Source organism: Chaetodon auriga, chromosome 5, assembly GCF_051107435.1.
Source record: "Chaetodon auriga isolate fChaAug3 chromosome 5, fChaAug3.hap1, whole genome shotgun sequence".
Taxonomy (NCBI): Eukaryota; Metazoa; Chordata; class Actinopteri; order Chaetodontiformes; family Chaetodontidae; genus Chaetodon; species Chaetodon auriga.
The window spans coordinates 14,937,525-14,962,550 of NC_135078.1; the positions used below are offsets into that span (position 1 = coordinate 14,937,525).

The following is a 25,026-nucleotide window of genomic DNA, read 5'->3' on the forward strand; positions in this document are numbered from 1 at the left end:
GGATGCTCCTTTGGTAACTGTTGTGAAATCTGCACTGTATGTAGAGGGATATGTGGTGGGAGTTGTCCTGTCTGTCTGCTCCCACAAAGCCAATGAGGCTCCAACCTTCTCTGTGTCTTTGTCTTGTACACTTGGTCTAGTCATAATTTTATGGGGGGTGAATAAGTAACAATCATCCGACTCATAGCAACTTCATAGCTACGCCATACTGGCTCTTCCATAGTCCTTCCATCGCTCCTTGTCTCAACCCTTTGAAAGATTTGCTGTCAGTTTGGGGGACTGGCAGCTGTAGGGCAGATTTCACCTCCTACGTCTTAACATGTAGCTTCAGGGAAGGTAGGTGGGGTGGGGTGGGGTGGGGGGGTTAAGAAAGCGAATAGAATGACCTCATCAAACCAAGTTTTTACATGTGTTCCCCCATCTGACGCGCGTGTGTTTCTGATCTTACCGTTTTTCTGCAAGAGGAGAATGTTTCCTGTTTGAGCAGACTCGCGGGTTCACCAAGGAGTCGGGGGGGTCAGGTTGCTCAGCCGACGTCTGGTTCTGTTGAAGCAGATTCCCCACATCTCCATCAAACAGCAGCTCTGTTTTGGCACGGCTCTGAAAACTGACCCTGGTGGTCACTGATGTCTGGGGGTATGCGGAAGAATTGAGTATGCGCCACTCTTTCCTGCTCTCTCGTCCCCCTCCGGTCTGAAGGAAGCAGGGGTTGTATCTCGCAGCAGTGGCTCATCTGAGGAGAAGTTTCTCATTTTGCTAATCCCAAGACAAGAAGTGAGCTGCAGTTAAAATCAACGACTTCTTGTTGTCGTGTCCTAAACCGAAATCTTGAACGTTTGCCAGAGATACTTGAACATTGACACAGAATATTTGTTTATCCTCTCATTTGTTTATATCTGCTTCTGCCTAACTGAGGTATATATTTGTAATGGCATGCCCAAGCACACCTGGAGAATGTGCGCACAGATGTGGAGCAGTTCATGTACACTTGTGCGTGTGTTTTCCTTCCTGTCAGAGTCTTTGATTGAACAGAGTAGCAGTGTGTTGAACAGGGTCGTCCCCTGACAAGAGCAGTAAGCAATCTTGTGTTGATGTTCTTCCACCTGAAATGTGATATAGTAGTTGTGTGTGTGCGTGTGCGTGCACGTGTGCATGCGTGTTTGTGTGCGTCTGTCTGCCCTGCCTTGTCCAGACTGGTTCCTGTCATGCTAATAAAAGAGATCTCTTTTTAGTTTTGGATACTGATCTCTCCACACAAGTTTAAAGATCTCATTCACGGTTCACACTGCATTTGCCCCTTAATGTCTCACAGCAGGCGCTCAGTCCTAGGCTGTGATTCATGGAGTGACAGGTCTGCCTCTGGCAGCCATAAGGGCCCAGTCAGACAAGGTCCACACACACAGACTGCAGACAAAAACATGTTGCACCAGTGCTTAGATGCATGATTCTAACAGTCCTTGTGTCTTTCACGCCTTTTTTCATGTAGACTTCTACTGTGTGACATGATTGTATTAAGTGAAACATCTTCTGGTTTCAGTCTTGTGTTCTTGTAATTTTTCTGGTGGGCCATGGTTAAACATTTTGCTTCTCTTACATCAACAGACAAGCTAGAATAGTATCATAGGCCAGACCAATTTGTTTCCTGCTTCACTGTATAAAGATAGCTGTGATGCTCATGAGTCTTCTTGCAGAATCAGACAGACACAAGAGTTTATTCAAGAATATTCACGTTGAGGACAGAATCTTAATCATTACCCTGTCCGTCCTCGGTGTATTTGGACTTTTTTCCAATGCATTCATTTTATTTATTTATTTATTTTTTAGTGTTTCCGGGCACTGTGCTGTAAAGGACCCCCACCGCCAAGACCAGAGTATGATGTGGTGTGCATTGGCCTGACAGGTGCTGGAAAGACCAGCCTGCTCTCACGCCTCTGCAGTGAGGGCAGTGACGGCATCGTACCTACAACTGGTATGTGCATGTAATATGTGGAACATTTTTTTTTTCAGATTAAAAACTAAACCTTTACACATATACTCGTCTCCCTTCCCTCCTGTGCCCTTTCATGTTTCAAGAACATGTTGTCCTGTGGATTAGAAGCATGGATAGATAATACTATCCAGGTATTACAGCTCTCCAATAGGGGGAAGCATGTCTTCAGTATGTCTTCCAAAGTTCCAGCGCTCATGCCAGAAACACTCTGCTGTATCTTACCAGCCAATACTCAGCTTCTTTCTTCTAGTCAAGAGGGAGGCTGGTGTTAAGTATGTCCAGAAGAGGAGGCTTTAGGGTTAGTACATCATCCTCTTGGTAGTCAACGTTCTGCTTTCCATATACACAATGCAATCCCTCAAGGACACTGACATTCCTCTTTCCTCCCCTGGCTTTGTCAGCAGTCAGCTACAGCAGTTGAGCTGTTGCAGAAGTCCCATTTTAGATTTAGTCATCGTGCACTTTCACCACTAGAAGCTAAATATAAAGTAATTCCCCAAATGTACTGCCTGTAACCAAGGGAGTGAAAGCCTGTCTGCATCTGCCACTGAGTAGCCTTTTATAGATCAAATATGTTGATTACTTACCTTTTGCATAGAATTATTTTAGCATACTTCTCTGAAATGAGATTTAGCTGTCAGCACTCTGCGTCTGCCAGCGTCTACAGAGGGAAGATAATGAAGAACAATGAGGGGAAAGTCTCCCGTGCCCCCCCCCCCCCCCCACACACACACACGCACACACAGACTCCTTACTTCATGATTTTGCACTGTTGTAATGTACTTAAAAACCACATTTAGCAGTTAATTCAGATGTTTAGAAAATCATAATCGGTTGTCTCTCTCCTCCTGTTTGTGAATGTTTCCAGGAAAGGAAATCCCACCAAGACAATTTAGCATAATTTGAGCAACATTAAATCTCTTCCTTCACTGGGTTTCTTTACTATTTCCCACCGCAGGCAACCGCAGGAACAAACCACATAATACATGGTGGCACTTCAGGCATTAGTTCTATGCTCCACTAACTACAACATAGAACAAAACACTTTTCTGTTTAGCTTCTCTTGTTTTTCTGTTTTGCTAACCCGGACCACACAAAGTGTTAGTTTCTTTACTTTTTACAATACAAATATGCTGTCAGTCCTCCTTGTGTTTACCAGCTGGTGGTTTGGAAAAGGTACAGTAAATATCCCGGGGAAAGTAAATGACTGATTTCTTTCTTTTTCTTTTTTTTTTTTTTAGCCATTCTCTCGCTATTGAAAGGCAATCCAGCCAACATTCCTAAAAGTTGACTCTCATTACTCCTAACATGTGCCTTCCACACATATGCACACACACAGGCACACAGTTTCATTACACCATTACAATAATGGATTTTCATTTCTCTCCTCTCAGGTTTCAGCATCAAAGCAGTGCCCTTTCCAAATGCCATCTTGAATGTGAAAGAACTTGGAGGTAAGAAACGCATGCCGAGCCTGAGCCTGTAAAGCTTTCAGAATTGAATTTGACAATTTCCTCCTGTTCAAGTGAAACCCACAGTGTGAACCTGTGAGTGAAACCGTGTTAGGTCAAATAGACAGTTGGCCAGCACTTTTCTTGTGGGGTCGACCCAGACGTTAGCAGGTCCACCGGCTGCAGCACCACGCTAACTTCAGTGGGCATCTGCTAGTGGTTTGGGATTGGTTTATAATTGACCTTATTACCCAGATGTGCAGATTTGACCTGTTAAAGACTTTTTTATCTTTTTCCTTTCACATGCTTATTTAGTTTTTACCTCCAGTAGCATCACACCTTTCGGTCACACGCTAACGTTTGTGTACAGACGTCAGACCTGTTAGTGTGTTTTGAAGTGATTGTACAATCTGCGCCCTGTTATTCCTGGAAATGCACAGCACTCGAGGAAGCAGTTTAATAAGCACAGATGAGGGATCTTGAGGTGGAGATTCGTAAACAGATCAAATGCAGCGGGAGACTTCCAGTCCTTAAAGGGAGTCTGAAGAGAACGCCATCTCCTCTCCTAAAAGCAGCACAGTGACACAAGAAAATCCCTTGTTTTGTCGAGAGTTAAAATAATTTATGTTGTTTTCTTCGCACTATAGGCATATGACAGGTGCAGCGCATGTTTTGAAGGCTCACCCGACCTAGCCTCCTGAAAAGATGAAAAACATACACACACAGACACACACACTCATACGCACACAAAGAGGCACCGGGGGACCACCAACGAGGGTGCTACCAAATTTGGACAGAGTGCATTAGGGGGTTTTCAGAAAAGGTTTTTCTGGATTGGTTCAAAGCCAGTCTGGTGGGACATTATTGTGGTTGGAAAAACACTAGTCCCACGGATGACACGTTTGATTTAGATGCGTTAGTATAGGCTGCCACCACAGCAAAGGATGATGAAATCTGTTCTCTTTTCCTCTTGTCCCCCTGCGTGCACCCTTACTCCCCTGCTCCTTTTCTTGTAAATACACAGAGCACAAGAATTTGAGTGATTTATGGTTCCATCCGTTATGGATATAGAGTTGGAGAGGGTAAAAAACAAGCACATGATGTTTTGACGCCTCCACTGACTAATTTTTTATTTGGAGCACAGTATCAGATGTAGGTTTCTGTCTGAGGTGGAATGTTGACATGCAACCCATTTGTTTGGCTGAATGAAGGCGTGCTCTTAAAGTTCCAAATATATGTGACGTAAATGTGGAGTCAGGAGAGTTGGTGCTCTTGTATAATGTTCCACAGATCAGTTTTCATAATGAGCGTTTGAGATTGTTTTCCTGATTAAAGCAGCTCCTTTCCGCACTGTTTCTAACTTACTCAACACTTCCCTTTTCTGTCAGGTTTCTTTTTTTCTCCCCTTTCCCAACGGCTTTAAAACAAGCAAACATGCCTGGTTTAGTTTTATGTTATTTTGCACTGCATCAATGATGCAGAAAAATGACACAAGATGTGACGCACAGACGTCAGTATTCCTGACCCCAAAAACCTTGTTTTACACAATACCTTTGTGGCTTGTTCTCTTCACTCAGCCTTGACTAAGGCAATGGAAGAAGCGCTTGTTGAGAAGCATGAAGAAGTGAAGCACTTCCCATGTATTTCCTTCCTCTCCCACCGGAAAGCCCATTGAATGTCAATGAGGCATTCTCCCTTTACAGTAAGAAATTTAAAGTAAGTCTTGTGTATGCAGGTGACCTTAAGTGCCGGAGATCGGAAAAGAACAGATAACTCTCAAACGCGGATACATTAGCTATTTGTGAGTATTTGCTCCTTTTGCTCGAGCAGTTAAAGCACATGAAATCCTTCCTCATGAAATCCCAAGCCTTCACGCTTTTTACGTGCAGTTATTCTATCCTCGCTGTTTGCTTGGCAGGGTGAGCCTGATTATTGCTCAACCCATTTCATCTGGGAGACGAATGTGGATTAAGTTGAACAGGAAGAAGGCGCATGGGAAACAAGCAAGTGTGAAGGTCAACACCTTTGGCACGCAGAGAAATCTTGCATACAGCAAAGAGCAGAGAGTGACCCTAACATGGCACGTGTAGCCCGTTCAGGAGCCAGCTCGCCTCTCTATCATTAAAATGCTGCAGGCTATGAACCCATGCAAGTGTAGTTGACTCGCAACTGTAACTTGTATTGTTGCTAAGCCTGGTAATGCATTTTTAACTCTCCCTGCCTTGAGTGCACTGGGCCAGATTGTCATAAGCGCAAGCTGTCCTTTAAACCAGAGGCACAAAGCAGCTTATGTGCAGGCAGCCCTGATGGTATGGTGCCTGTAATGATTCAGACCGGGCTATACGTTGGTCTCACTCATGCATTTGTCATTGAGGTCCCTGCGGTCTTGTTTTCATGTGTTCTATTTCTAATCTTCACCTTTGGCTTATGTTTTCGTTTTCTTCCTCTCCCTTCTGCCTCCCATCCATTCTCCTCTGTACCGCTGCTTCTGGACCATTTTCTTGGTATTGCCCTCTTTCATTCTTCTTACATGCTTGTAAATAAAATAGTTTTTTTGCAGTGCCCTTACTTCCTGAATATGATGTCACCGAGAACCCAGTTCCTTTAAATGGAGTAAAGGATTAAGAAAAATCTGCTTAATACACATTTTTCCTGGAGGAACTTTATTTTCTAGTCATGTGTTTGAAAAACAGGTTTCCTAACTTGGTTTTCTACATGTAAGCATGCCAAAACTTCCTAACAGGCAAGTATCACTGTGACAGCAGAGTGGCAGGATGAAAAGACTAAATAATTAAATCCAATGTCGAACCGAAGCTAAATTGGCGTAAATAAGTTTAAATAAATCAGTTTCCACAGCTGAACAGCAGACTATTTGTAAAAAATCATACACATGTGCACGCTAGATGAGAAACTGTGTGGTCTCTCACTGCAGAGCTGTCCTCACTCAGAGCCGTCAGTGATGACGATGATGTACTTAATGTATATCAACCTCGGTGTAGAAATATGACTTACAAAATATGAGATTGGCACAGAGAGGCAGTATCACCTGTATGGCTCCTTGTATTATTTACTTGGTCAAAGAAGTAACCTGAAAATTAACCGGAAGTCAAATACTCAGAGAGAATTGTGCATTTTCACTCTAAGATTGCCAGCATGAAGAGAGGGATTCGTTTTATCAGTGTGCAGCAACACTGCAGCAAAAAATTTTGCATCTGGGGATCTTTAGTCTGGCAGGCAGCTGGTGCCAGGTATTGGGATTAGGTGGGAAGGGCACCTCCGGGGACACGGAGAGGAATCTATTAGGTGTGTGTGTGTGTGTGTGTGTGTGTTTGAGTGTATGTCTGGACAGTGACATGACGTCAAGTCTAGACGGACCATTTCACAGTGTGCATTTATGCCATGCAATGACAGCTGATGAAGAAGTGTTCCTAATAATCACCACTCATTGCTGCCGTTGAGGCGTTCAGTGGGAAGTAAAGTGGTAGATATTTGCACACATGTATCATTCTTGTTAAGACAATATTTGTCACCATGCTTTCCAGTTCTTTGTTATATACCAGTATACTGGACATCAGATAAATTTATGATAAAGTGTGTTTGTCTCAGTGTCCCAATTTAAAGGTTCATGTGCTTTTATTTGTAGATGATCGTGTTTGTTGTGCTGTTTGTAAATTTGACAGATTTGTGTAAATTTGTCACAGCAACATATGTGGAGTTCATTTTATCATCCATTGTCAGTTTATCATGTACAGATGCATAGAAGATGATTGAAGACGAGCAAGAGGCAAGAGCATCACAGAACATTTAGCAGTTTTCTATGACCACCAGCGGCCAAAGGAAGTATGTGAGCGCATCTCAGAACAAAACCACTGCGTTGCAGTCATCACAGACCCAATGTGGTTCTTATTACTATCAAATAGGACCACAGTGTGTGTTACTTTGCCCACCAGGGAAGCTTTTCTTTTGCATAGGAAAAGACATGACCAAAACTGAAATAATTTGTAAATTGTCATTTGGGTTTAAAGCAGATGCTGGCAGTCGCAGACTGTTCTGATTTAGGAGTTCTCAGAAGGGATGTGCAACTGATCTCTATTTGAGGCCTCGTTCAAGGATGTTACCCTATTTGATGTTTGTTTTTTTTCGTCCACACTGGGTGAATGGTGCATCACAGATACTATAAGGGACAGCAAACTTGTATCTTAAAAGTACGTTAGCCGAAGTTTACATTTCTAAAACGTTGAAGAACAGTATGTATTCTATTTACTACAATGTGTAACAGTGCAAAAAGTCCAGGGTCAAGTGTGCTACACTGAGGACAGACCCATGTGCACTTGATATTATTATATGTGCTGCCTTCAAATAGGGTTGTGTTTACCTTGTTCATGACATGAGTCCATATGAACGCCCCCCTCTTGTGGGACCATGTACGTGGAAACTTTCTGAAAACTCCATGTTCATGAGTTGTGATGTGGATGGTAATAACTTGTCATTTTAGTTTTTCTTCATCATTTTTCAATATTTCAGAGGAATTAGTCAACATTTATTGGAAAGAAGCGAAGAATGACAATAGCTCCAAGATGAACCTTTTGGCATCCATGTCACCATTCCATAGAAGCAGCGTTCCCACAACTTGACCTCTTGAACGCCAAGCATATTGTGTACACGACTTCCCGTGTTGTAAGCAAAAGCTGATGAGTTCCATTCAAAGTCAGCGACAGGGACAGCAGCTAATGGCACATGATGAACATGGCTCACCTATCGAATGGAGGAATGTAACACAATGTATTTATGTCAAATATTAAAGAGGGGCCACATATCTGTAAACCTGATTCGTCAATTACGTGCATAAATGTGAGGGACTGATGTGCATTTCAGGCTCGGCCTCACGCAGGAACTGTTTACTTAGAAACAGACACTGCTGAGACTGCAGGTTGATGGGTGTATCAACAGCTGAAGTGTTTTCCACCTCACTCCAGCCCCGGCCCCGGCTCATTCCTCAATGAAGTAAGCAAACTTTATTACTAGAGGCCTCCCTCTCTCGTCCCAGCGCTCCCTCCCATCACCGTATTGTAGCTGTTTTGTTCAGAGAAAAAACACTGTCTGTTTTTCGTTAGGGAGACTTCAAAGAGGGTTGCTTTCAGTGTTTCAACTTTCAAGAGTGAAAAAAGACCTGATTCGCAACATGTTTGCGTTTTGTTCAGGATAAAAGCTGGCAAAAAGCGTGATGGCGGAGATGTATGAGAATGTGTTGTTCAAGATGCCTGTGAATCTGAAAACGTACCTGCATGGATACCTAATAACAAACAGCGCAAGCCTCAACAGTAGCCTAATTTATACCAAATGTAAATATAGGGTAGTAGGTTTCAACTCTGTTGACTCACGTTTGAAATGTAGACCATCACAAGCTGTTTGAATTTGCGGATGAATTCAGAAACACCAGCCAGTAAACACAACTGAGAGAGAATATGAATTCAAGCAGAGGATCTGCTTTTAATTTTTACTGTATAATTGCTTCCTTATGTTTTACTGGCATTTGCCTTTAGTTTGGTTTATTAACTCATAGTCACACTTCCTCCGTGTCCCTGCACTATTTGCATCATGACTTCCACAGAATCTTGAAACTGTACCTCTCTCTGTATTTTCACAACATGTTTTGACCCTCAACAAAATCCAGCTTTGCCTAAATAAAGCTAATCAGATACACCACAGCAAATACATGCACTGTATTTGCATATAACCAGCCAATGTCCCTGCATTTTCGCATGACCATTCTTTGTTGTTCTTAGTGAAACATATTGTAAGGTATGTAAAGCACAGTATGCATTACTGCGCTCTGAGCATTTCATCATTTAAGCAAAGAAATAAAACCTCAAAATGACCAATTTTCTGTCCCATAAGACAAAGAAAAGCAGCAAATCCTCACAATGTAAAATGTGATGTTTGGCATTTGTGATTGAAAAATGACTTGAAAATGCATCATCAAAATAGTTGCTGAATTTTCTGTCGATTGATGAATTCGCTTATCTTTTTAACCCTAAAAGTACAGCTTGTGGCTTTACTTAACATGAACTCAAAGGCACAGAGCTGTATGAAAGTTTGCTGTTAATTTACTTTTCTTACGACCCAACAGAAAAGTAATCATAACAAATATTTTATGGACGGGGAAAGTGTTTCACAGAACTAGCCGGTAGCAGTTGGCTGTGCATACGCAATGAGTCATCAAATGCCCATGAAGCGCAGCACTACATACATACTTACGTACATCTACATACAATGCAGTCATTAAGATTCATGTATGCCAGACGTGAAACCATGCATACATGTCAAATATTCATATTTTGTATTCCGTACATTGAATAAGTAATTACAGTCCTTGTTTCAGGCTGGCTTCATTTGCTACAGAGGGTTGAAAAAGGGAGGGGTGGGTGGGCTGGGTGAGGTGTTTTCCTCAGATCAGATTTCTATCCATTTGATCCCAGAGAGGGTTACTCTCTGATGTCACACGCTGACATCACATACTGGTTTTTTTCCACAGTGCAAGAGTATCAGAAAATGTTGGAATCATAGCACATTTACAGCTACAAAAAATATAGTCTGCACGGTTCAAGTCACACTAAAAATTACAATATACATGTTTCCTGTTCTTTTTTTTTTTTTTTCCTTTGCATAAACAATTGTGGTAATACGTAAGTTTTCGGCTTATTCCCTCAAAACAAAAGAGAACATACCCCATAGCTGACGCACCGTTTTGCATCAATGTTTAACAACTCAAACAGGGAATAAATCCATCTTGAAAAAGCAAAAGATACCAATTTCTTTTGCCAAGAGTAGCCTCAGTAGACAATTATGTAGTGCAGCCACAAGATATGTTTTATGATATTTTGTCCTGACTGGAAATTGTTGCTCTCTTTCCATTACTAACACGATGGCTTGCTTTGTTGGTCCCTGCACCTACACATCAAACCAGAAGCTAAATGTGTCAAGTCCGGGCAAGTGAAAAGGATGTTGAAAGCTTTTCTGGGAAACGCATGTCGTAACAGAAGTTAGAAGTAGACACAAGAAGTTTAGGGAAAATGGAAACAGTAAAAATTGTAAATCTTCAATATATGCAGTGGATTCTCCCTTTAAATACAACAAAGCTGACCAGCAGAGCTGTGCACTGCTGTTGGATATTTGTTGATGAGTTCATTACAAGAAATGAATTCATATTTGTCTGATGATTGGTTCATGTTATATCATTCATGATTTGTTTGGCTTATTGATTTTGCTGGAGCCATTCATTATTTCATTCATACAGTCAAAACCCATGCAGTGAATAAATGAGGCAATAAGTCTTCCAACTGATGAGTCAGTATTTGACAGGGTCAGTAAGAGACATGACTTTTACTGGCATACTGGCATATTTTTACAGTACCTCTTGTGCTGCGCTCTTGACTTTTGGCTAATTATGCCTCAGTGAAAAGTATAAAACTCATTTTTTATAATTACAAGCTATATATAGAGGCTGTAAAGGAAAGTGTTTAAGGGCAGAAAAGTAGAAAGGAAGGGAGGAAAAACGAGCAAAGGAATGAGGTCTTCCTCATGGTGCACTTATTTGATTAATGATACGTAGCAGAGCTGCCAGCATCCCCCAAGAATCATGACGTCATGTTTGGAAGTCCTCCTGTCAGACCAATAGGTGGCAGAAGTTGCCAACAAGATCCAGCGAGACGTGACGGACATTCCACCATTTCCAGGCAAAGATGAGAGAAACTTCCTAGTCAATCTCTCAAGTGCCACTTTGTCTGATAGCTTTCCACTCCAGTGAGAGGTGTGAGCAGAAAGAGTGGGGGAGGAAAGAGGGAAGGGAGGGAGAGCATGCGAAAGGGGAGGTAAATGTCACTGAGAGCACTTCGTGATGTTTAAACATTTGCCAGCCTCACAGTTCGTCACTTCTTGGCAATTATCTTACTATGAGCAACAATAACAAAACAACAGTTCACAAGATTGCAAAGGAAGTAACCTCACCAGACGGAGGAGGATAATTTTAACCAGAGAAAGTGCAACCTTGTAAAAGAAATTGTATGTTCTTGCGTATGCAGTGTGATCGGACCCGTTCTTATTAAGTTTGGCGCGTAAACATTGAGAATGATTTTATGGAAAAGGTGTTGTGAGAAGGACGGCATTGAACTGAGACAGCTGAGTGTAAGAGAAGACAAGAGAAGAATTTTTTTACATTGGAAGATAAAAATGTCAAGATTGTCAAGATTATGGCAATTTTTTTTTTCCCCCATCTTAAAGATAAACTGGATTTCCTCATTAAGAGATCAGCAGCTGCGGTCCACTTGTGTTCAGTCAGTCACAATGGATTCCAATAGTCACAACAAAGGAGCAAGATGTCCCAGTGCTAAAGGAGCATGAGTAACATGGAGGATATGACTAGCATATCATGGTTTGTGGTGTTGAGTGAGTTTGTCAGCAGCAGTGAAGAGAGGGCGACAGCAGACGCTGTCATTGGGCAGTCTCTCCTAACCTCATGAAGAACCTTTTTTCTCTGTAGATCGAATGATAATATGATGAGAATTTGCCATAAATGTTAAGCAAAAACAGCCTTTTCTCACTGCTAGGTAAAGGAACAAAGGTTCAAGATGTGTTTATGAAAGGTTGAGCACTTCCAGATCCAGAGGACTGTAGTTGTCCAGTTTGCAGACAGGTCATCGAACAAAAACCACGGTGCCATACTTTGAGTTGGAACTCCAGTACATAACAGACTGATCCTTTTTTTCTGAATTTTGAATTGAAAAATGCTGTTGAGTGTGAGAGGATTGTTTTTTGACAGGGGCATGGTCACTGAAAATCGTAAAGGGACTTTATTGCCCCGAAATTTGCCGCAAGGAAATGTCCCAGGTCATGAACTGGCCACGCTAAGCTCCAGTAATCACATGGCAATGATTTGCTTCAAGTGAGAAATTGTTAAAGTTATGGTCAAGGCTGGGTTAGTGTCCAAATCCTACGAAGCAGATGGGATCTGGACAGACCCTGAACAATTGACCTAACACTGAAGAAAGTAAATGAAAGGACTTTGCCATGAGAACAATGAAAAAGGAATCTTGTAAACATTTTTCTAAAAAAAAAAACCAACCATATTACTTCCTCAAAAGCAGCACCTACACTCAGTGTCAGTGGGCAAAAGGATGGACTGGTAGTGGAAGCAGGCAGGGTGGTGGCAAAATGGACATGAGTGACTCATTTTGTGAGCATGTAGGTCTCTTCCTCAAATTACTTACACTAACAAATAAACTTGCTGTGAAGTAAATCATTGTGAGCGGACGTTCTTGCTCCAAATTAGCGCACAAAAAAGGAACCATATGTTGTTCACTGTGAAGTCTGTGTCGGTGTGGCCTTGAAAGTAAGCCCAGACTCCATTCAAATAATCCAGTGAATAAGAGTATTTACTTTAAGGACTTTGGAGATCACTCCCGTGTCTCAACAATGGCTCGTGGAACTGCCAGGAAATCTGGCATGAAAAGAGGTTTTTGGTTTTGCACAAGGAAGTGTAATAAATACAGTGGATGTTTGACTTTTTTTTAGAATTTGTATATATCATGCCTATTTTTCCTCCAAATGATTAAACACCATTTCAAATATTACAGCAATTATTGATTGGAAATAAACATTATTAATGTGTTTTACCTGGAAAATATGTTGGTGTTCTTGGTTACAGAAAGTCTGCTATCCAATTCAAGATGCTGTGGTTCATACATTCAGAAATAACGTTACAATAGAATTTACATCTTATACTCTAATATATTGATGTAAAGATGTTTTTGTTCTGCACTCAGATTGATTACAAGTAGTATTTTTTAAATCTAACAGAGCTTATTTAATGTGTTTACCAACTGACACTATTTTTTGATGATGCACAGCCTTCTTCTCCAGGAGCTGCTGGCACTTATGAGGTTTTCACATGACAACAGTAACATCGGTTTTGACAACGACCACTAAAAAGCTGACACATTAATGGCGTCACATCTGTCTACAGGAGCCGACAACATCAAGAAATATTGGAGTCGTTACTACCAGGGGTCACAGGGTGTAGTCTTCGTATTGGACAGCGCTTCATCAGATGAGGACCTTGAGGCAGCTCGTAATGAGCTTCACTCAGCCCTGCAGCACCCGCAGCTCTGCACACTGCCTTTCCTCATTCTTGCCAACCATCAGGACAAGCCTGCTGCAAGGACGCCAAACCAGGTAACCTAGCCCGCTCACAGTTCTATTGCTAATTTATTCCATCCCATGCATGTCTAACGACAGCCTGTGAGCAGTGTTGCACTGCAGGTCAGGTCTGCCAAGGCAAACTGGTCTCCGGTGAGGGGCCAAACTAAGAGTGATCAAAAGATTTCAGTAAATTAGTGTTTTTGGGAAAAGAGAAACCTCATCCGGAAGAGTGAAAGCAAGGCCTCCTGCTGCAGCCAGACCTTGAACAGGAGCTTGCAGGCAAGTCCCTTGTGGTTGACCTGTATCAATTGGGCGTGGTAAGGCTCAGTCCCAGTAATAACATGGGGCTAATGCCATGTGGGTCAGCCCCCTCGAAGCTTAGATGTAGGAGTCTGTTACATTGCCAAGGGGCAATGGTCATTCAAAATATCACCTCTCTATTGTGGAAGGAGTCTGTGCTAGTATGAGACAGGAAGTAGGGGTGTAGACCACAAGTTTTATCACGATACAATATTATATCAATTTGTTTGACAACAATATGATATTTGCTGATGTCACAAAGTCTGCCACAAAATGATTTCGATTCAATTCAAGGGGCCTACAATCTATATGAGATGATACCATATGCCCGTTTAACACAATCAGTTGCATGATGACTGGATAGCCGAGTGTGACAGTCATAAATATAAGTAGCCAGGAACAGATTTTGAATGGCAGTAATCAGGGAGAGGAGGGAGGAGAGTCCAAAGAGACAGTTGTACAGTCAGTTCCCAGCAGTTCAACAGGGCCGTCTATGTGAAACAGAAAACCAGCCCTCACTCTCGCACTGCCTAGTTAGTTAGAGTTATTTTTAAGTTACTGTGTTTTTGTCTGACTCAGAGTTAAGTTGTTGTGGCTGATATTAAATTTCGCTCATTCCCAGCAGTAGCACAGATCTCCCAGAAGTTGTAACTTATGCCTGCAATTCTTAATTTGCTTTACGGAAGATGGGAGGCAGACTGGGAGTTAAATTACGATCACTTTTAGTCATAGGTACTCTTTTAGCCAGCAGCAACACACTGTCCGCTAGGGCTGAGACAGTTTGCCCGATTCGATACTATCACGATACTTCACGACCAATTGATATGTATTGCCTTTCTTAAGTATTGCGATTCTACAAGTATTGTGACTTAATATTAACCATCCATTGCCATTTTTGATCATTTTCTTTAACAATAGACAACAAATTGTTTCGATGAAGAAATTCAACTCAGCTAAACCGTCGGAAGTGTCGTTATGTTTTCATAAAGAACTTAAATGGACATGATGACAGATTACAAATGCTAATGTCCTGGAAATGGTGACACAGAAATGGCATGGGAATTTTCATGTAGCATCGATGTTATTGGATTGTTGATCAACGAATCGATCCGTTCATTGAGAGCACGGATCGTTACACCCCTTACATCAACTAGATATTGTTGGATTTACCTCTCTCTGAGTTGTCCTGGTAGAGAGGCATCACATGGTTATAGTGACTGTCGCTGAGGAAAAGACCGTTGCTTCGTCCCACAGGACGCCAGTTTGGGGTATCCTGCCTTTTTGGACTCTCTGGGTGGATTCAAGAGAGGGCACCACCCGGATACTCCATAGTTTTGCGCAAGAACTTCAAGACTCGTGGGGAATAATGGAGGGTGATTGGGCAGAATGGCCTGTTGAGTGGCATTTTGCCTTTAGACTTCTGTGCTAGTCATGGCCTGCACATAATGAACACTGTGTTTGAACATGAGGTACCGAGCGCCGTTGACTGATCAAAAGTCTCCGACTCTCACCTCTGGAAGACACTATTGCTGACGTGTATTCAAGGGGTTGACGCTGTAAGGTCTGTGGTGGCTGTCATGGTGGTAGCCTGATTACCTGCTGGTGGGACTACACTATTTAGAAACTCTTGCTGTCGCAGAAGCGAAAACTTGAATGTGGTCGTGTTTGGGGAGTTCATAAAAATTGATTTTTGGTTGGCCTCAACAAGGTTCCATCAAAGCATTCAATAATTCAGGAAAGGAGAGTAGGACTGCTTACCTTGCTTGGACAAATCACTGGGCAGTGTGGGAAGCACACTTTGAGAAACTTGTGAACTGGACAGACATGCTCTCTGTGAAGGAGGCAGAGTTGTAAGATGTAAACTTTGCACATCTTTTTGCCGAAGGTTGTAATCAGAAAGCTTCCCAGGTGCCAGAGATGAGGTTCAAAGAGCTCTGAGTGTTGTTGGGCTGTCTTGGTTGACACGCCTCTTCAGGATAAATACAACTGGCATACAGATTGTGGAACAGTGGACCAACTTTTCACTTGTAAGCATACTGTGGGTTTTGACCACAAGAATAAGGTTATGGATGCAAATGCAAGAAATGTGTTTCTCTTACATGTGTCTTGGCTCACCTTCAGGGACACGATGAGCTTAAACATCTGGAAGGCGCTTTGAGAAACCATTGCTCCCTCAAATTGAACAACAAACAATTATACCAGCAGTATAAACAGAAATATTAACAGAAATATCGAACATAACAACTAACCATGATCAATGAGGATTTTTCTTTTGTTTTTATATAAATACATATATATAAATATAGCCAGATTTTCCAGCCTAAGCTCACTTTTTGAAATACATTCATCTGTTTCACAGGGTTGGAGAACATGAAGGGCATGTGCTTCCAAGATGCTTGCTTTTTATCCATGCCGGTAAATGGCCCATGAAACAGCTTTTGGCCTCTGGAACACAGATTACCTTTTTTCTTTTTCTTTTTTTTTTTTTTTTTTTGGTTTGTTTGCCTGTATTTCCCCTTATTGAAGTTACAGATTCTGTTGTGATTTTGGTTGTTTTGCTTGTCAGTGTGTAGCATTTAATCTTCAACATGTATACATATATATATATAATACAGCCAGGTTTTGCTCCTCGAATCCTCTCTGTATACTGACAGGAATAAATGTACTGTACTTCTGACTGAACATTTTACCAGCCTTGGCCGGCACAGAAACCCCATGAGAGCATTTTTTTTCTTTTGTCTCGAGCAGCAGCTTGCCACTCCACCAACAGACAGGCTGTAATAGTTAGAAGATAGTAGAAATGTCATGTTGTAGTCATGGAGTAGTAGGTCATGTCACCACCTCCCCTCAGGACAAAATTAATCACTGATAGTGGAGGCAGGGATAAAACACAGCACAACCAGTGAAGTCTCTCTCTCTCTCTCTCTCTCTCTCTCTCTCTCTCTCTCTCTCTCTCTCTCTCTCTGTTCCTCTTTGCTAGCTATTCTCTACCACTCTACCTGCCTACCGGAGGAGGAGCCTCTTGGAGTAGGATGTTACGGACAGCATTCTCCTTACAATGCTCACTCGTGTTTCAAAAAAAAAAATATGTATGCACACACATACATCATCAGCAAAGCATTATTTCTTCTTTTCTGAAAGATAACGTGACATCTGCAGTGGGAAATAATAGAGAGAAAAGCTCTATACCAGATTGTACTGTGTGTGAGCCAAACTGAATATATTCGAGGAAAACCTGTGACTCCACCTGAATCAGTTTGACTTAGTTTAACTAATCAGCATGGACTGGTTGCACCACTATAGTCACGGAAACCTGCTAATTTTATTGATATTTTAAATGGCAACTGCTTGCTTTAAGCCCACAGCACTGGTCTCTTTGTTGGCCCTCATAATGCAGCCAATTAATCCAGTCTGTGAGCTTCCCGTGCTTGTGCACCAGTGTTCGCGTGATGTGTCCTCTGCTATATTTGATCCATCACCACACCAGTCTCTGGAAGTATTGACTTTTCAGAAGTGTTTGCAAACACTGATGACACGTGAGACTGGCTTGTAGGGAAGGAGGGATGACATTAAGTCCACCTAAAGGCCTTTTTTTGCACTGTGTCATGTGGGCCATTTGAGTTCATAATGAATGACTTACATGGAGTGAGTTGATTGGGGCTGCTGAGGAAGCCGATGTTGTTACTGATGCACTTCATGCTGCATCGACTTCTGTCAGTTAAACATGATTGGACATATGGGCATTTATGCATCGTCCAGGCTGCTATTTTTTTTTTTCCTACACCGCCACACCTTTCTGTCGTACATCTATTAAACATACATTAAAAGAAATCCGTACATGCAGATTGCAGTGATTTCTTATTCTCAGTTGCTAATATCAAACACCAAAGGGCGGCATCCACATATGTTCCTACATACATCCATGTTGTTATTTAGTTTATTTATGACAAGGAGGTGATTTTTGTTAGCGTGAGGCTAAGTGGTGACAGATTTAATTGATTAACACCAGCAGTGGTCTGTTAATAGACTGGGTCTGTGGAGTGCTGCACTCGTAGCACTGAACTCAGTTTTGGGGACATAGAGATTCTCTTATTTGCACTGCTTTTCAAAGTGTGTGTATATTTGTAATGTGTTTGTGTGTTTGCAATTACATCGTCATTATGAGTGTTACCATGCCCGTGTGTGCATATTATCATCTGACTCATGGCTGTGTCACTGAAGGAGCTTAGTGTTCAGTGACTCATGAGTAATCTTTGCTAAGATGAAACAAAAATTTAGACTAACTATGAAAGAAATGGTTGACTCGACCTCTTCTCTCACACTGTTTCTTTGCCTCTGTACTGTATGTCAAGCTCACAAGCGAAGTAATAACCCTCATTATTAATGTCATTAATGGAAGTCCAGCTTCAGGTAACATCATGTGTTACACTGTTGAAAATAAAGGCGAGAGAAGGTTGGAAATGGTTTGCCCACTCAACCACTGCACAGTGCGAGAGGGCAAACCCTCTGTATGTTAACCAAACATTTGCTCAACATCCTCAGGGGTCTGTTCCTGGAGTTTATTTTCAGTTCCCTCCAGGTTCCCATGCTATCACTTCTAGTTCACTTTAGAGCAGCTTTCACCTCTGTTATGGAGCATCTTGATGAAACAAGTGCTTTTTTGCTTTTTGTTTCTACATTTTAAAATTTTGTTAATCATCTTTAAAGCATTAGCAATGGCCTTGCTCCAAATTCTAAAAAGGATTTATGTCCCCAGGCATTCTCTGAGCTCAGAGGGTGCAGCTCCTCTGGTTGTTCCTAGAATCCCGGCTTGTGATTAAAGGCGACTAGGCCTTTGCTGTTCGAGCCCCCAGACTGTGGAACACTCTGTCTATTGAAATCAGGCGAGCTACATCTTTAGCGTTGTACAAATCTCTTCTTAAAACGTTTTTTTTAGAGGAAAGCATTTATGAATATTTGATACATTTCCTGGTTCATATCTTCCCTTCCCTTGCCATATTACAATTTTCACTTTCACTTTCTGTTATTTGTATTTTTGTTTTTATTGTTGTTTTGGTTTTATTTACTCCCTTTGGGCTACTCTTCATCATAATCCCCAAATTGACAATACTAGCTTCATCTTATTAAATTATTTTGGCAGATTTGTTTTCTAAGCATTTGACTCCGTTGCAGCAACAACAGCCCCTATCTGGTGTTAGCAGCCATCACATATCATCACATACCTCATTATTAAAATTAATATTTGCTTTGTAATTGTAAATTATTAATTGTAAAATGTAAATTATTAACAGAACTGAGGAGGTCTTGCTAGTTGTGGCAGCTGCTAAGGTACGTTGTTCCTTAAGCCACCTAAGTTGCGTATGGTTTGTCTTCAGGAAGTTTGGGAATATTTATGTGTTCACATTACTTATTGATAAAGGTTGTCAAAATGCTCTACTGTAGAGCTGAGTTGCTTAATATTAAATGAAAGTTACGCTAAAAGTACCTAGGTACATGTCAGAAACAGGTGGCAAACCACTCTTAGCACTGGCCTTGGTGGTCCAGTGTAAGTGCAGCGTGTCTCCTCAGCTAAGGATAAAAGCACAATTAAAGATATGCCACTTCTTATTTCCACAATTTTCTCATCCTCAGCAGCCAGGTTGTTAGGAGCATTGCAGCAAGGCCTCAGAGTGAACCCTAGAAAGTGTCATGTTATGTACACTGTGTCCAGCTGCATTTCTGAAACCACTTATTACACTCATTTGTCACTCACTCATCACTCTTTTACTTGCAGAGAATGTGTACTTGTACTGTGAATTACCTCTCTGACTGAATTTGTTGCGTAGCTGCTGTAGCTGATTTTCCTGAAGAGTTAGGTTTAGCATGTATTATGAGACATTTTATACTGTTATGTTCTGCGTGTAGTTTAAATCATACAGTGAAGCATAAGTGGTGTTCGATTCCCAGAAACCAGTGTGAAAGTCCAAGGAAAGTAGGTAAGCATAGTAAATGTCATCTATTGTGCTAAACGGTCATTTTCAGCTTGTAGCTTCCACACCAGTACCAGAAAAAGTGTCTACATCAGTCGTACAGCCCTGTCTGTTTCCACAGGACCCAAATAATCTCACATGCACTATCCTTTAAAGGTCTTGTATAAGACACCATATATACCCGGTATGTTATGTATGTTTTCATTATTTATTAGAATTTCCAATAGCTTTTTTCCTGAGTAAACAAGTCCCACTAAGGGGTCAGTGCACATTACTTTGAGATGTTTTGGGCCAGTGGAGCTACTTCACTCAAACTTTTGCTTCATAGAAGCTTTACACTGTTTATGAGGTCATCACCAGGTTAGAAGAGAGACGCTGTAAAAACACCCTACATGTTAGAGAAGCTGAACTATTATGTTTTTATCATTCTTAACCATAATAAGTTTGAACTGTAATAAATGGTAAGTGGTAGACGTGGAGTGGAAACAAACCTCTCTTTATATTCTTGCTGTTCATAGTCTGCTGCAGAAATGAAGACCAAGACATGTGAAAGTTAATTATTTAAACAGTGATCTACACTAGAGAAACGCAGGTAATAAAAAAAAAGCTGTAATAACGTTGAAGATTACTGTTATCCATAACCCTTTGAAAACAACCTTTTCAACAAGAGCCCTAACCTTTGATCCATCATAACAATTTGCTCCAGAAAACTCCGTCCTGTTCCATCCTTAGTAATCCCTTTGAAATGTTTAAATGATTTAAGCATGTCTAAATGTTTATTAGACAGGTCACCCTAAATTAAAACAAGAAGTCATGCCTTAGGTTCTGTATATACCATATGTGATGCATGGATATAATGCTGCAAGTCTCGCCACAGTGTTCCCCTTCAATCCCCCTACTCAAGTACCTTTCACACGAGACTGGTTTCATGGGGACCCTATGATGTCTTCAGCCTATTTATTTTCCAGAGGCATATGTGGCCAAAATAGGATTTATTCAGGTGTCCTGAGATTAAACTTGACGTGTTAATGTGGCCACTTCAAGTTAATGTTTGTTTAATACTTTTAGGGGCCGATATGTTGAACCATCTACAACCCAGATTACAACAAAGGTTTGGACGCTTTGGAAAACATACATAAAACAGAATGTGATCATAGAAGTTGGCGATTTGGCTCTGAAATAATATCCCAATATTTCAAGGTATTTCTGCGATGGTGATTTTCTTGACGATGTGAGAAATGCGGTGCAACTTGTCAAACATTGGGTGATGCTGTGCTGAGCCAATGTAGGCTGCCTGCTTGGTTTATAACTCCCAAAGCTGTTGAGCTCTCCTCCCTGGATTTTTGGCTCCCCTTGCTCTCAGCCCAGTGCTTCTGCTTGAGGTGGAGAAATCAGTTTATTGTATTGCCCCCTGTTACTGTCTTCTTGCACTTCTTACATTTTACCACATTTTGTGGTACATCTGATCTTTCATAACCAAACCACCACTGACGATGCTCACCTTTTGGAACTGACTGCTCCAGCATGGAGCCACAAACAATGTTGCCTTCAGGTTCAGCCAAGCTTGTTGTTGCTGTGTGTAACAGTATGATGTCATTACATCAGAAGTGGGAGTATTAGCGTTATCACAGTATGATTTTTTTTAGCATATTAAAAATTGTGCCAATGTTATCCTGAAGGGTATGATATGGCATTCCCCTAATCTTTGATATATACTTAATTGAAAACAGTTCAGAGACAACATATTTAACATTTCACCTCATCAGCTTCATTGATTTTTGTGAATATCTGCTTATTCTGAATTTGATGCAGCAACACGTTTCAAACAAGAAAAATACTCTATTCAGTAAAATGGTTCATTCTAAAGCACATTATATCTCAAGCCTCAGTTGCCAGCGACATGCTTTGAAATGATGTTTAACATCCTGTATAGCATTTAAAAGGATGTTTTATGTAAATATGAAAGCACACATTCTCTGATGGAAGTCTGTAGGGAAAGCTACGTAGTGCGTCTGTGACTGAATGTCTGTGCGTGACCTAGATTGCAAAATTAGATTAGGCCCACAGGTGAAGGAAATTATGGATCATTGTGCAGTTTTATTGGAACATTTATTGGATTTTACAAACATCCTGCTGAAGACCCCTGACTCCTGCAACGACTTTCCATCTGAACTCCGCCAGCCTCCAAAGACAGCAGCTGCATTGCAGGTTCTTGTGAATTTTTGACAAGCACCACCCATAAAACAAGCCCAAATTTAGTTGGTCTGAATTCTATTGGCAGCTCTTCTGGCGATGACACTATACACAAATGACGTCTCCATGTTGGCCCTCTTCTCACAGCAACCACTCTGTTGACAGAACAAGGTGGCTCATTTCCGTAACACACACACATACTTGCATTCGCTAATGCTGTTTTCTGGGGCACCCCTTGTTTATGGTGTAATGTTAGTGACTTGTTAGTGACTGGTGTTTCTGACACTGCATGAGGGAGGGGTGAGAGAAGGTGATGGTGGGGTAATGCAGCTCAGTGGGCCTGTTAAGGCCTCACTGGGGCCCTCTGTGCTGGTGCAAGTGTTTTTCAGGAGGAGGGTGGGTCTGGAGGAGGTTGAAGGAAATGTGGGACAAAATTCCTTGTTGACATCAATCTCCTGCCATTGGGGGGCCCAAGGAAGCTGGGGAGGAGTGGAGGGGAGGTCACCCTGTTGATATAACACCTCAACAAAGCAGGTCTGTTTAGATGGATGGGCCTAATGGACTGCGTTCACGAGGGGCTCTTGTTTTAGAAAATGCTGTCAGCGTTAGTGGGCTGTGGTAGAGGTCTTCTTTGGTTCTATTGGCGCTGGTCTAACCTGAGGAAGAGAACAGAATTGAACTGATGACGCAGCCCTGATTCCAGCAAAGTTGGGACACTGTGTGAAACGTAAATAGAAACAGAATGCATTCATTTGCATCAACTATTTTTAGTGACAGCAGTGTTACGAAGTGTTCCCGAGTCCATGTAGTAACATCCTTTATACAATCACGTGTTCACAAAGTGGTGAACCTCTCTCCATCCTCGCTTGTGAACGACTGAGTCTTTCCAGGATGTCCCTTTCATACCCAATCATGATACTATCACCTGTTACCAGTGAACCTGTTTACCTGTGGAATGTTCCAAACAGGTGTTTTTGGAGCATTCCGCTACTTTCCCAGTCTTCAGTTGCTCCTGTCCCAATTTGTTTGAAATGTGTTGCTGCATCAAATTCAGAATAAGCAGATATTTACAAAGATCAATGAGGCTGATGATTTCCAATGAGGAAAAACGTTAAATATATTGTCTTTGTACTGTTTTCAATTGAGTATTTGTCAAAAAGGATTAGCAAATTATCACATTCTGTTTTTATTTATGTTTAACACAGCGTCCCAGCTTTCTTGGAGTTGGGGTTGCTAGAGTGCAAAAGATGATAGATTGAGTCACAGAGGGGGGAGAACAGAAGGTGTTACGTGGAATGGTGAGAGAATACAGGACAGACAGGGATAAATAAAAAATACTGTTAACCAAGGAAAAACGGAGAGGCTGCAAGCTCTAACCTTGAGAACCGTGATGATGACTTTCCCCCCAAAATTGAAGACAGAAGCATTGAAACACTGTGGTGAAAGTCTCCAAATGACTCAAGGGGTAAAGCACCCCCCCCATGTTCTCTCTTTCTCTTCTCTCTCTCTTTCACACCCTCAGTCCTTCACTCATACACACACACACACACACACACACACACACTCAAACTCAAGTCAATCCAGTCCGGAACAGTCCCTTCATCCTTCAGCCCATTGTGAGGAAAACAGTGCCTGGTATGAATTGGAGCACATCTGTTTTCAGTGTACCAAAGCTAAATCTGATGTTGCTTATGCATTGTGACAAAGTTACACCACACAGACGAGCAGCCACTCAAATGCGTCACACACTCGTGGAGCGTTCTCTGCTACACCAGTGAAACAATAAAGTGAATTGCTGAAGGTTGGTGTTAATTGTTAAAATTGTGTTTTTAAACGCTCTTCTCGTTCTTGTCGTCTCAATTTCCGGAAAATGGAGACAACTGTTCCAGGAAGCATCTTGCAGACTGTGACAGATTTTCACCTCCTCACCAACCAGCATGCAAACAATCATTAATCATCAATTTGCCATGTTTTGACAGAAACAGACTGGCAGACACACATGCACTCAGACACAGTATATGCATGATTCAGACATTGTTTGTTTCATATGTGCCATATGTGCCATGTTTTCTGCCTTCAGTGTTGATCCTATAAAGAATCATTTTCCTCACAGAACATTTTCTCTTGGCTGCATCTAGCTGCTGTTGACACAATCACAAGCCAAGCTGAGAACATCTCATTTGTTGATGAGACCTTGTCTTGGACAGTAGGTCGAGGGAAGAGGCTCTCAGAGGTCGAGTTCTCAGTGTTAAACTGTAAATGGCCACTATGCATTCAATTTCCTTATGAAAGTATATGCGTTTGGTGCCTGGGTGACTTTATTTGAGTTATAGCTTGATAGATTTGTTGGAGTGTGGCTGGTGAACGATTCGATGAGTTTTGGATTATGTTAATGGAGCATAGAGTGGAAACCCCACTCTGAGAACTGCAGTCACCGGCTGTTGTGGCCTTCTACGTTTACTGCAATGTCTCTGCATCTATATTCTACGTTGTAACACTTACATGCTGTGTATATATGAATGTGTCAGAGACACACTTACACGCACACTGAGAGGGGGTGATAGACAACGAAAGAAAGCATTACACATATCTTGAAATGCCATCTGATGAGTGGTGAAGTGAGACTTTGCATCTGCACTGCATAGATGAAGTCATTGTTGGCCAGGTCTCTTGGATTTAACCCTTCATTTACATGTTCAAGTTTGTTTTTTTTACTGGATGGGATTTTTTCATTTCTACTCATTTTGCAATGTGGCATGCATCCTTTATTTCCTTCCCTTTACTCTACGCTTAGAGCCTATATATATATATATATATATATGTGTGTGTGTGTGTGTGTGTGTGTGTGTGTGTGTGTGTGTGGATTCATTCATTCATCTTCTATACCCGCGCATCACTTTCAGGGTTGCGGGGGTATGACTGTTTT

The 25,026-nt window shown here is 41.6% G+C and overlaps 1 protein-coding gene across 2 annotated transcripts in view; it reads left to right on the forward strand.

Moving 5' to 3' along the window:
- The window catches only part of LOC143320584 (ADP-ribosylation factor-like protein 15), a 99,780-nt gene that overhangs the window by 37,534 nt on the left and 37,220 nt on the right, over window positions 1-25,026 (forward strand). For both annotated transcript variants that reach the window (XM_076730382.1, XM_076730381.1), the window contains exons 2-4: window positions 1,825-1,969; window positions 3,385-3,444; window positions 13,463-13,671. In XM_076730382.1, coding sequence (XP_076586497.1) covers window positions 1,825-1,969; window positions 3,385-3,444; window positions 13,463-13,671 — 414 coding nt within the window. The remainder of the gene's footprint in view (window positions 1-1,824; window positions 1,970-3,384; window positions 3,445-13,462; window positions 13,672-25,026) is intronic.